This window comes from Gopherus flavomarginatus, chromosome 8, assembly GCF_025201925.1.
Source record: "Gopherus flavomarginatus isolate rGopFla2 chromosome 8, rGopFla2.mat.asm, whole genome shotgun sequence".
Classification (NCBI taxonomy): domain Eukaryota; kingdom Metazoa; phylum Chordata; order Testudines; family Testudinidae; genus Gopherus; species Gopherus flavomarginatus.
In genome coordinates, this window is record NC_066624.1 from 108,798,657 (window position 1) to 108,811,623 (window position 12,967).

The following is a 12,967-nucleotide window of genomic DNA, read 5'->3' on the forward strand; positions in this document are numbered from 1 at the left end:
TGCCCCTTGCCTCCCTTAGTCCCATCTTCCTCCACTGGAGACTAACGATATTTGTTTCCCTGCAATTTCCTCGGGCTCCGTCTCTTGCCATCCCCGCAGTGCTGCTCTGTTTCTCTTGCTGGGAGCTGGCTCCTGGCGCTTTCTGGATCTCACTCCGGTCTCGGTGACTCACACGGGAACCCACACAGTGCAGCCTTTCAGGCACCGGCAGCTCAGAACACTGCCCTAGTCTTCAGACTACAAGACCCTGGGGGGAGACAAGCATGTAGTTCACACTAAGCCCTTTTTCCCTCCTTTCCCCAACCAAGCTCAGCAATCCAGGGACTCACTCCTTCCCTGGCCCTCGCTCACTTGGAACAGGATCCCATCCAAGAGGGCACGTGCGCTTTCCCAAAGAGTGCCGCTTTTATACCAAAGAGTTCAAAGCCCCTCCTGGTGCATTCTGGGTTGAGGCAAGCATCAGCCAGCCAGCTAACGAGCTTGCAATCTCACAGATAAAAGTATTTTGAGCAAAGACCAAAAGTCTGTAAAATATATATATTTTATAAAATCACATGCTCCAAATGGGACAATTCTTGGCTCTGGTAGGTGAAACCTGCCAGGTTCCCTTTCTGTTCTTCTTCCTTCACCAAACTTTCTCTGGTCCATCATCAACAACCGGGCTCTGTCCAAGTTTTGGAATCTGGGAATTCAGAACAGACTCTTCTGTTTCCCGTCTCCCGGCTGGCAGATGGAGGGATGCCTCTAATACAAACTGCCCCTTCTCCTCAAGACAGAAAGCGATCCTAAAGCCAGCTGCAAAATGAGTTCATGGAATTAGTGATTCCGGGCCAGATCCGCAGCTGCTGTAAATGGGTGTAGATAAACCAACTTCAGTACAGCAGCATCCCTTGTACACCAGCTGAGGATCCAGACCTGGGACTCCAAAGACCTGGGGTTTGCCACGTGATGCAGCCGAATCAGACAGGGAGCTATGGTGTCTTGGCAATCCAAAATGTTCAGCATGGCACTATTAGTGCGTAGAGTGAAACTGACCAGGGAGAAAAATCAGACAGTCATTAATGTGCAACAAGGAATCAGCATGAGGGGTGAAAAGTCAAAAAAATGTTTTAAGTTTTTTCATTTTCAATAATCGCAGCAGCTGACACTAATAGAGGGCAGGAAATGTGGCTGGTTTTTTGTGTGTGGGAGGGGGGTTATGATGTGTGTTTTAATCTGTTAGTCTCTAAGGTGCCACAAGGACTCCTGTTCTTTTTACGGATACAAACTAACAGGGCTGCTGCTCTAAAACTTAATCTGACAGGGACCTTCTAAACTCCTGAAAGGGTGAAATGGGTGTGACAAATTCGCCTTATCTCATGGGACTCAATAGCTTTAATTGGGCAATTTGGGGTTATACGAACTGCAGTTCAGGCAGCTTTGCTAGGTTACGTGCTGCTTATTTATTACTTGTACTCCAGTAGCACTTAGCAACCCTATCTGAAATCGGGGCCCCATTGTGTGAGGCGCCATTCATATACGTGGTGAAAAACAGACCACAAAGCTGGGGAGAACGCAAGGATGATCATCTCCAGGTTACAGGGGAACAGCGAAACACAGATCTAGTGACTTGCCCAGGGACACACAGGAAGTTGGTGTCAGAGGTGGGATATGAACCCAGATCTCCTGAGTTCTGGACCAGTGCCTGAATCACAAGACCATAGAGCAGAGCTGCAGCAGCTATAGCAGGATACATTTCCCTTGGTTTGCAGGGGTCATCCCTGAGATTCTGGTCTGAGCCCTGTTCTGAATAACAAAGCTGCCCCAGTGTGCTGTGCAGTGGCTTTGCCCACAAGGAATGACGCTGAGATCCCACAGTAATGGGCAGTGTTCAAAGGAGAAGCCTGGCCATCATCTGTGTTCTCAAAAATCATCAGACAGGCCAGATCTTCCCAAGCTTTGTAATGGCCTAAAGGACAGTGCTTAAAAATGGGCACAAGCTTGCATAGCTGATGACAACTATTCATGGTAAACTAAGAGCCCAGGAAGTGCTCTGATTGGCCCAGATGTAGAAACGCACTCTAAGCATTCAGATCCCGACGCTCCACCCAGCCCATGATTCTGTATTTGCTACCTGCTTTGCTGATTTTACCAGCTGGCCTTCACCTGCATTGCTTCTCTGCTTCCCCCTCGTCAGCATGTGTTCTTTACTCACTTGAGAAAACCTTGAAGGGGGAGAGGGGAGAACCCAGGGAATCTCTGGGTAGAGAGAGGTTTGACACAATGAAGCGTGCAGGATTCACAGGGGATGAACACGGGGCAGGGGGAGGGAAGGGCTGGAGGAGCAGGATGGATGCTGTGATGAAGAGCAGGGTGTGGGAAGAACCGTGGATGAGAGGCAGATGGACAAGATTTTAAAAGAGAAAAAAAAAGAAAGCACACCACACGCTAGCCACAGAACCCCCCAACCCCCCGAGGTCGGGTCCCACGCCACATGCCAGCCACAGAGACACCCCCCCCCCCGGGATCGGATCCCTCACCACATGCCAGGGATAGAGCCCCCCCCCTCGCCAGAGGTTTAGATCCCATGCCACATACCAGCCACAGAGCCCCCCCACCCCTGGGGTCAGGTCCCACGCCACATGCCAACCACAGAGCCCCCTGAGGCAGGTTCCTCACCACACGCCAATCACTGAGCCCCAGGTGGTTCCGCCAAGACACAGTTCATGTAGCCCACAAAAGCTTTTGCTCAAATAAATTTGTTAGTCTCTAAGGTGCCACAAGTACTCTGTATTCCTGTAACTCTGGAATACAGGGCTGCAGAGGATGGATTCCCTGTTAACCCTGCCAGCCAGCACCTGCTTTAACCCACTCCCCTCTGGAAGTAATTTCCAGCTCAGCTAAGGGATTTCTCTGACTGAGAGACCAAGCAGCCCTTTGGAAAGGAAAAGCTCCCATGTGCCTTGTATCATTTCAACAATCCCCAGGCAACAGGCCTCAGGATTTCTGCTGAACCCCAAGAATTATCAGAGGTTCTGTCAACTACCTGGTGAGCAAAAATGAACTGTTTCCCCAGACACGCGTCCTCCTCTGCAGTTCTGTTGTATCCTTTCCTCTCCAGTTGGCTGAGGAAGGGAAAAAGTCATACCCTGGAGCTTATGCAGTCCCAGCATTCTCGAATGAGTTACATACAAAGGAATGGGTACAGTGGAAGGGCCAGGTTCCCAGCTAGTGTAAATCAGCATTGATCAGGGGTCCTCAAACTGGGGGTCGGGACCCCTCAGGGTGTCACAAGGTTCTTACATGGGGGGGTCGCGAGTTGTCAGCCTCCACCCCAACCCCCACTTTGCTGCCAGCATTTTTAATGGTGTTAAATATAGAAATAAGTGTTTTTAATTTATGGGGGGAGGTGATTTGCACTCAGAGGCTTGCTGCGTGAAGTGGGTCAGCGGTACAAACGTTTGAGAACCACAAGCATAGAGCCACTGACTTCAGAGGAGGATGTTGATTTACGCCACCTGGGGGTCTGGCTTTCGGGCTAGTCTATTTACCTGAGGATAGCTAACACGAAGGGACAAAACAGCGGCTATGCTTACACAGACACAGTGCTGTGAACTCTTGCGATTCGACCACCAGTCTCATGCTATTTGGGTTTCTTTCTGAAAGCCCCAACTCCTGGTGATTACATGACACTCGCAGTTTTCATTACAAAAGAAAAGGAAGTTTCTAGCCCCCGTGGTCAGAAATAAAAGCTTGAAAATATGATCCTTAAACTTAAGAATCAGAAGGCAAATAGACAGGAGCCAACCTCAGTGATTCTAGAAATGTCATGATTTTTAAGCCAGTCTCCTGATTTGCCAGGGTCTGGCTTAGGAGTTTCGAACCTGTGGGGTTGGCCATACTGCAGTCATAACATAGAGGCTATGTTTCCACTACAGCTCACGTTGGCATAAATCACCCCCAGGAGCGATACAAGTTACACAAGCACCAGCCTGGACAGGATTCCAACGCTGGATCCCTGAAAGAGTCGCTTTCTTCGAACACAGAACAAGGATCTTTAGTAGAACAAGGATTTATTAAAACAGGATTATCCCTCCCACTACGTCACTATCTGCTTTTGCGCAGGGCTTGTGTGCCTAGAATCTTTCCCATCCCCCTGGCTTCCTGTTCCAGATTTACAAGGCACAGTTCACATATCCTCCCAGTGTACAGAAAGGATCCCAGCGTCATCACATCCAGTCACACAGCCAGGTGCCAGGCCATGCACAGGTTGCCTGGCGCCATTTTAACCTATTGCATTTGAAAGGAGCATTTGCATTTGAGACGATTGTCTCACCATGTCATCTGCCCTCTACTTAAAAGTGACCAGCAAAAAAAAAGGAGGGGGGGAAGTGTTTGCGCTCTTCCTGGCTTTTTTATGATTTAAAAAGAAGGACTGGGGGGTGGGGGGAGAGGGAGAGCGTCAGGCATGTAGGGGCATTGCCAGCAGATCGAGGGAACTAATTATTTCCCTCTATTCGGCACTGGTGAGGCCACACCTGGAGTATTGCGTCCAGTTTTGGTCCCCCCACTACAGAAGGGATGTGGATAAATTGGAGAGATGCCTGAGGAGGTTGTGAAGGCTAGGACTATAACAGGGTTTAAAAGAGAACTGGATAAATTCATGGAGGTTAAGTCCATAAATGGCTATTAGCCAGGATGGGTAAGGAATGGTGTCCCTAGCCTCTGTTTGTCAGAGGATGGAGATGGATGGCAGGAGAGAGATCACTTGATCATTGCCTGTTATGTTCACTCCCTCTGGGGCACCTGGCATTGGTCACAGTCGGTAGACAGGATACTGGGCTGGATGGACCTTTGGTCTGACCCAGTATGGCTGTTCTTATGTTCTTATTGGGGGGCTGGGGCACATGACTTATGGGGAGAGGCTGAGGGAACTGGGCTTATTTAGTCTGCAGAAGAGTGAGGGGGGACTTGATAGCAGCCTTCAACTACCTGAAAGGGGGTTCCAAAGAGGATGGAACTCGGCTGTTCTCAGTCGTGGCAGATGACAGAACAAGAAGCAATGGTCTCAAGTTGCACTGGGGGAGGTCTAGGTTGGATATTAGGAAACACTATTTCACTAGGAGGGTGGTGAAGCACTGGAATGGGTTACCTACAGAGGTGGTGGAATCTCCTTCCTTAGAGGTTTTTTAGGTCAGGCTTGATAACGCCCTGGCTGGGATGATTTAGTTGGAGGTTGATCCTGCTTTGAGTAGGGAGTTGGACTAAATGACCTCCTGAGGTCTCTTCCAACCCTAATATTCTATGTGTTTCAAGATTACTATTCTGTTTGCTTCTTAGGCCTGGTCTACACACAAAGTTGTACCATAAAACGAAAAGTGTGATTTTATACTGGTTAAATTAAACAAGTTTATTTTTGTGTGTAGGCACTTATGTTGCTTGCAATCTACTTTACAGCAGTCTTATGCATGTAAATTCATAGATGTGCAAGCTAAACCAATATAATCATTTTTAAACCAATATAAGAGAGTTTACATCGGTTTAACATACCATTTTAAGCTTAACTTCCATGCAGATAAGCCATTCAGATAGGAATTTGGTCTTTTGACTTTCCTTTTTTTTTCTTTTTGTTGAGAGCTGGAGGTCTCTGTGGAGGACTGGAGAACTAGTGAGACAGCGGCACAGCAAGAGATTGAAAACGGAGTGACTGTGAGTGAAGGAAGGTTTAGACAAACTTGTCCTTGTTTTAGCGTCAACTCCTGCCAAAAGATTCAGGAGAAAAACTCTCTTCAATACTCTGCCCCTGCAACTCAGGGCTGAAGAACATATGCCAGCCCTCCAGCAAAACAGGAAACACAAGGATAGATAGAAGACTGAACAGACAAGAGTTGATGGAATAGGGGAAACATTTTTCTGTTGAACTTTGCTGGAAAGTTTTTTTCCACTGATGTTTCTTTTTGACTTGTTTTTTTCTTGGTTTCTCCCCAACCATAGGACAAAATGAACAAGGAAATGAATCCTCCCCCTTCCCCTCAAGATGCTGAATGGCAGACTGAAAGGCTGCCCCAGCTTTCCTCAGAGAATGGAAACACCAGAGGGCCCTGGGCTCTGTTCAGAGGTGCTGGATGAGGTCCCTTTCACATCTGCTGTTTGAATTGCTCAGGGGGTTAGAGATGAGTTTTGGAGGCCTGACTAGAAATGGAGGGGCACCATCAGCTGTGCTGCCGGTCACAGTGCAGCAGGACTTGGAGAAGTGATAACTCCTGGTTCTCAGAGTCAATGAAGACATGTCCTCTCAGGGCCCTGCTGAAAGAGGCTGAGTCAGTGTAAAATTTATTTCTTTTTTTTTTTACCCCAGGGCCCTCCACTGCTTGCACTCAGCGACCCAGAGAGCTACTGCGCCAGTTCACATTTCAGTAGACTCTGCTGCCACCCATCCATCTCCTTCAATCATGCTGAAAACCATCTGTCCCCAACAGCGCAGGACTGACAAACCCCCTGCATTATTTACTGAGCACCCTCAGCACACGCCCTGCATTGTACAAATAGGGGATGGCATTTCCCCCTGCTCCTAGGACCTGATTTTCTAGCAAGGACACAATGCATTCCAGGTACATAATACACCCTCAGAGCAGAGGAAGGTCATTCTCAAGGCAGTGCCAGCGTTCTTTGCATTGGCAAATGGCATCGCTAGCCATGCCAGCTAGCCGTGCCAATTAGTGTCACAGCAAAGAAAAGACAGTCGTTTGACTTTATGACTCACCTGACAAGGTAACAGGTGATTAGGGAGAAAGAAATAAGCAAGATTGTGCCAGAGCGAGAAGTAGGGGAGCAAACACTGCAATGATACCACACGCATGGATATGTGCCACGGGTCCCAGGTTTAGCCAACATGACTTCCAGTGAGAGACTCAAAGAGCTGAATCTGTTTAGCTTAACAAAGAAGTTAAGGTGGGGACTTGATCCCAGGCTAAGTATCTCCCTGCGGAACCGATAATAATGGGCTCTTGGATAGTGTTAGACCTTTCTCTGCTAGATTTAACTGCTGGAAGTTGAAGCTAGACAAATTTGGACCAGAAATAAGATGTACCTTTTTTAACAGAGAACGTCATTAACCGCTGGAACAATTTACCAATGGTCGTGGCAAATTCTCCAGTTTTTAAATCACAATTGGATGCTTTTCTAAAAACTCTGCTCCAGGAATTATTTGAGGGAAGTTGTCTGGCCTGTATTCTACAGAGGTCAGACTAGATCAGGGGTTCTCAAACTGGGGGTCGGGACCCCTTAAAGCAACCAGACAGCAAATGTGAAAAATGGGACGGAGTGGGAGTAATAGGAGCCTATATAAGAAAAAGACCCAAAAATCGGGATTGTCCCTATAAAACCAGGACATCTGGTCACCCTAGGACTCCTCAGATGGTCGTAAGGTTATTACATGGCGGGGGTTGCGAGCTGTCAGCCTCCACTTCAAACCATGCTTTGCCTCCAGCATTTATAATGGTGTTAAATATATAAAAAGGTGTTTTTAATTTATAAGTGGGGAGGGGGTCGCACTCAGAGGCTTGTTGTGTGAAGGGGGTCACCAGTACAGAAGTTCGAGAACCACTGAACTAGATGTTCACCATGGTCCCTTCTGGCTTGGAATCTATGAAACTACATTGTCTATGGTCATTCTTAGGCTAGTGTCTAATTGCTAAGGTCTCCCTCAGCCATTGCCCCATGGATGTATCATTTTAAGGTTAATGATTGAACTGCCAAGTATTTCTCAAGGCATTAGAAACAATATTCAGTGACTCGAAGCAGGTGCTGGAAATGACTTTCAATCAAATGCTGGCGTCAGAGATTAACAAAGGCTAATGAGAGATTCCTATCTCTTCAGAAACACAATAAAGGAATGAATAGGAGGAGTGTGGGGGGGAGAATCTTACACAATTCTGTCTTGAAATAGAAAAGTGTTAGTTACGTATGACGACACAGGGTTCAACTTCAGATCTCAGCCCTGTTGTGAAATAGGTGTGAGCTGGGATGCACGTGGGGTAATGACACACTAAGTACACCACTCTAGTGCAGAAATCGTAGATCCATAGCCGAGGGGCTGGGCACATCAGCATGATGCAGCTCCCTAGAAAGATTCCCACCATTAAGGTGAGAGGAGGAGTGAAGTGGAGGCAGGAAACTAACAAGAAGGAGGCACTCAGCAAAGATTCCACTACAGAACCAAGTGCCAGATTTTTACAGGAGCTCAGCACCCAGAAGCTCCCATTAAAAACAGTGAGCACTTGCGAAAATCCAGCCTTAACTGCAGGATCTGACAGGCAGAGAGCAACTTCTCTTCTGCCTGCACCTGACTGAACAGAAGCACATGCCCTGGCATGAATTTGCTCTGATCAAAACAAATAGTGCAGAAGCAGGAGTGCCAGGTGGGATGATGAAAGAGGAAAAGAGTCTTACATTCTGACAGACGGATCAACCGGAAAGGCAGCATGGTCCAATGGCTAAGGCACTGGTCTGACACTCAGGAGACCTGGCCTCTGTCACTGACTTGCTGGGTTCTCTTGGACAAGTCAATACCCCACTTTCTGTGCCTCAGTTTCCCCTCCCACCCTTTGACTTGCCTATTTAGATTGTGAGCTTTGGGGCCGGGACTGCCTTTCCCTCGGTGTTCACACAGCACTCAGAACAATGGTGCCCTGATCTCAGTTGGGGCCTCTAGTTGCTACTGGAATATTAATAACAGCAGCAACAGTAAATCATTAGCCAGGAACAAAGCAGGACACTGGTTCTTGAAAACCAACTGGCAGACAGTCTGCAGGTGGAAGCAATGTCTAACTGTTGCAACCACCTTTTCAAACGTTACCAGTGGTAAACAGTTGCATAAGCTACACTGACACCTCCTTTCAATGAAGGTATTATGTGCTGGCTTCGGCTTTAGATATCACAGATAGCGAGCCAGAGATTTTAGACACCAGCAACTTTTACTGATTTCAGTGGGAGCAGTGATTTGCTCAGCACCAGCCTCTGTCAAATAGCCAGACTGCACATAATGTGAGTACAGAGAGCGGCTCCATCTTCGCAGATGGAAATGTTTCAGAAACACTGTGGTAATGACCCCCATCAGAAAGAGAGAGAGAGAGATTTTTGTGTGGTTCCACCCTTCCCCTGTAAAGAATGGTCTTAAATTGTGATGTGTGTGATGCCCATTTAGCTACTAGGGGATTTTGACCTTATGCGGAAAATTATTAAGAGCAAACGTTATTGGGGTTTTGGAGACCCAGAGCCAAATCTCATAGTCTGATCTCTAGCGTATCGCAAAACTGACATGACTAAGAGACCACATGGCCCCTCCGTTCAGATTCACATTATTTACAATTATTTAAAATAAAATAAAATCACTTTTAATTTGGGGGTAGGAGGGTAAGAGGTGGAAATGTTCAGTTTGACTTTTGGCCTGGCAAGCTGGGCCAGGTCATCAGGTCATGGTCCAGGTTATTTGGGGCTTGAGGAAAGAAGAGATCCCGTCCAAGCAGAGTTAGCGTCATCAAGTCCCATTTTTCCCAGATCTCACTTCCTCACTTGGGCTGGAGCTGGGGGCTGGATGAGGAAGACGATGGATGGACGGACAATCAGGAAGGCTCCATTTTGCCCCAAGAAAACCGATGAGGATCAGTGATACTCAGCGCTGAAGAGGGAGCCATATGCAACGGCAGGGAAAATGCAGAGAAATGCACATACATGGGGTTTGCAGGGAAGCTACAAAAAGTCAACAACACGTCATCTGCTTTCTAGGCTGAGATGCTCCACTGGTGACTAAATTTAAGTAAAAAGGGCCACAGCTTCATGGTAAGGATTTCACTGAAAGCAACAGCCCAGCTATGAAGCAGTTGGGCCCGGGGGGAATGGAGGGGGAGCCTAGTGAGAGGAGCTACCTGGTAAAGATTTCAGGGCCTTTCCATGAGCGCTAACAGTCCTGTTTCCTGCTACTGAGATGAATTCCAAAAGCCAACGAATGCGCGGACATTCACAAAACAGCGGGTTGTTCTCAGGAAGCCTTCTGCCTTTGCCAAGGTCGACCGACCTGCCAGGTTTCAGTTAAGGTCTTGGACCAGGGCCCAAATCCAGCACAGTGCTGCTGTCTCCAGCAGGACTCACATCCCGTCCTCAGGTCGGCTCGGAGTTATCTCACCAACAAGCTGGTCCCAGCAGCACTTGCTCACACCGGATGTCCTTGTGCTTCTCAGGCTGAAGAAGTGAGGGAGGGGGAAGGGAAGAATATGGGGATAGGTTACTATTAGATAACGGTAGCCTCAGAGGAATTGAGAGGACCATTAAGAGACATACAGTAGCAGGACACCACTACCAATGCATTTTTACATACACTTCCGGTGCATGAGTGTGCACACGCACATTTACTTTCAGAACAAATAACAGCCACATAGTAAGGGAAGAATTACTTACCATTACCAGTTGTTTTTTGTTGCCCTCCTTTTCCATCAGCCAGGAAAAACATCTCGAACACCAGCATTGCAGAGGTCCAACAATACAATAGAATTCTATCTTGGGCTGTGGTGACAAATCAGTCCCCACTGTTGTGATTTATGAGGGCAATGCATCCTCAGATGACACTATTTCTTCTCTGATGCTTCATATACCCAATGCAACGTATGCATAGATTGTATATTGAGTGTGTTTTACAATGCACCCTCTCCAGTGTTAAGGCTTTGCCTGCACACATCACCACTGGCTGAAAGATAACTGTCTTGGAGTCGAATCCACAGAGAACGCTTAGTAGTCTAACTGCAAATTGTATTTAGAAGCAACCACTGGGACCAGCACTGACACTTTTTCTTCCCATACAGGAAAGACTTAAATTTAATTTGAAGTAATTTGATAAAATTCTCAAAGACCTTACTCCATGGAAACAGTCAGTCAGAGGCCTTATGATTATTATTGCTTAATGACTCCCAGGTTTGAAATTCCTCACCCCTTTGGAACCCCTGCCCACATGAACTCACCCCACCAGACATCCTCAGTAGATATAACTGAGTTCCACACAGTTTGCTGCATGTGGATTTTTCAAATAGTGCCCACTCCACACTACTAAAGATCCCAGGCCACTTAGAAAGAAAAAGTAGAGATTCATTCCCATGTCCTGGCTAAAATTTCCTCTGCCTTGACTATTACACAGGCGGCTGTGTGCTAGTTGTGTTTCTGGCTACTTCCCTCTTGCCCCAGAAGTGGCTGTATTTCACTGGTGTGTGAAATGATGCCTGTCTGTACAAAGACCAAAATTTTCAAATTAGGATGTGTAAAAATAGCCACCTCCACCTGTTTAGGTCCCTAAATAAGTGATCTGATGTTTAGAGGCGCTGAGCATTCAGTTCCCATTTGAAGTCTATCATTTAGGCTACAGTCTAAAATGTGTTACAATTCTTCCTAATGAACGAATATTCTTCCAGACATTTCCAAGTGAAGTATTATTGTCAATAATAATCCTCATGATTATTTATCTGCTAAGGCTTCATTCCCTTTATTCAGCAGTATTATAAATTAAATTATCGTAGGTATTGTCACTAAATAACAAATCAAATGAAAAGTGTCTGTCCTTTTTAAGATAAAAAACTTCAAGACAATGTGCAAGTCATTTTTTTATTTAAATACATCTTCATATAAGTCAGGCCTCATAGTGGATAGAACAATTTACATTCCCTAGAATTGTGTAGTGTACATTTATTGATAATCGTAACAGAGCAGTGTTTCTACTCCATAAACACAAAGGAGGCATCTCATGGTGACAAGTGGATTTCCTCACGTTTACCTTTCGTGCCTTAGGATTTTTACATTCATGGGTGTAAATCAATACTCTGGAATTGTGCAAACTTGGGACACATGCAAGAAGTGCTGGTGGAATGTGGAACATGTAGAAGGAAGTAACAAACTTTTCTGACACCCTAGAATGTGCCCATCAGACCAAAGTTTGGAAGGCATGAGACCCTTAAAGGAAAAGAGTTTGAATTTGGATGTATAAGAAACACAAACCCTCATGCTTTGGGGCATAAAACAATCATTAACATCCTGGCATTTGGAAAAAATCTTCATTTGGAGTATCAGGTACTGACCACTAACAGGACACTTCACTAGATGAGCCATTGGTCTGATCAGGAAGGGCAATTCCTAGGCTTCTGATCAGGGTAGAAGTGTAAAGCTCTGTCTGAGCTTCAATTCTGCTCTGGGTTGCAAGGATGGAGGGCTCACTTCCACGGTTTAATGATTATATTTAAAATGAATCTCTGCACAGACCACGTATCTGTTACAATTCATTCCCCCTGCCCCATCTCTTAACAACCCTCAGGAAGGCAATCAAGATAACAATGATGAGAGGCACAATACAAGAGCCTGACTAGACAATAACTGTAATCCTGGACCACCTGACAACTTACTAGGCATATTTAATGAACACAGTGAAATAGATGGTGGGCACTCTTCTTTTTCAATACAGCAGGTGACCCATGGAGACTGGATGCCTCAACATACAACACTTCATCGGCCAGTCTCCGAGGGCTGCAGGTCCACAGCAAAGAGGAGTGTGGCAATGGCTGATTATCATCCACAGCCCAGCAAGGGCAGGAAGCAAATCAGTTGCACGGGCAGACTTTAAAGTGATGTTCAGGGGAGCAGAGACACAGCAAAGGCTTGCTGCTGCTGCTTCTTTTTCAGCCTGCTGCCACAACTTAGATTTGAAACAAGACACTTTGGCTTGAATCATCAGATTGTATTTGTTTTCAGTGGGCCAAAACACACAAAGAGTTTCCGCCACCTCCACGCCACCAAAATCCCTTAAGCCAAAGTCCCTTTGAAACATACAATTAGGCCTTGTCTACACTGGCACTTTACAGCGCTGCAACTTTCTCGCTCAGAGGTGTGAAAAAACACCCCCTGAGCGCTGCAAGTTTCAGTGCTGTAAAGTGGCAGTGTAGACAGTGCACCAGGT

General features: G+C 46.5%; 1 protein-coding gene across 2 annotated transcripts in view; it reads right to left on the minus strand.

Moving 5' to 3' along the window:
- Positions 1 to 554: 554 nt before the first annotated feature.
- ARMC9 (armadillo repeat containing 9) overlaps positions 555 to 12,967 on the minus strand; it is a 137,321-nt gene continuing 124,908 nt past the window's right edge. Inside the window, exon 25 of one of the 2 annotated variants that reach the window (XM_050963799.1) lies at positions 555 to 1,030. In XM_050963799.1, the coding sequence (XP_050819756.1) occupies positions 817 to 1,030 (214 nt within the window). In that variant the 3' untranslated portion in view covers positions 555 to 816. Of the gene's footprint in view, positions 1,031 to 9,739; positions 10,219 to 12,967 lie in introns of those variants that run through there. The other variant, XM_050963801.1, reaches the window with a different exon arrangement.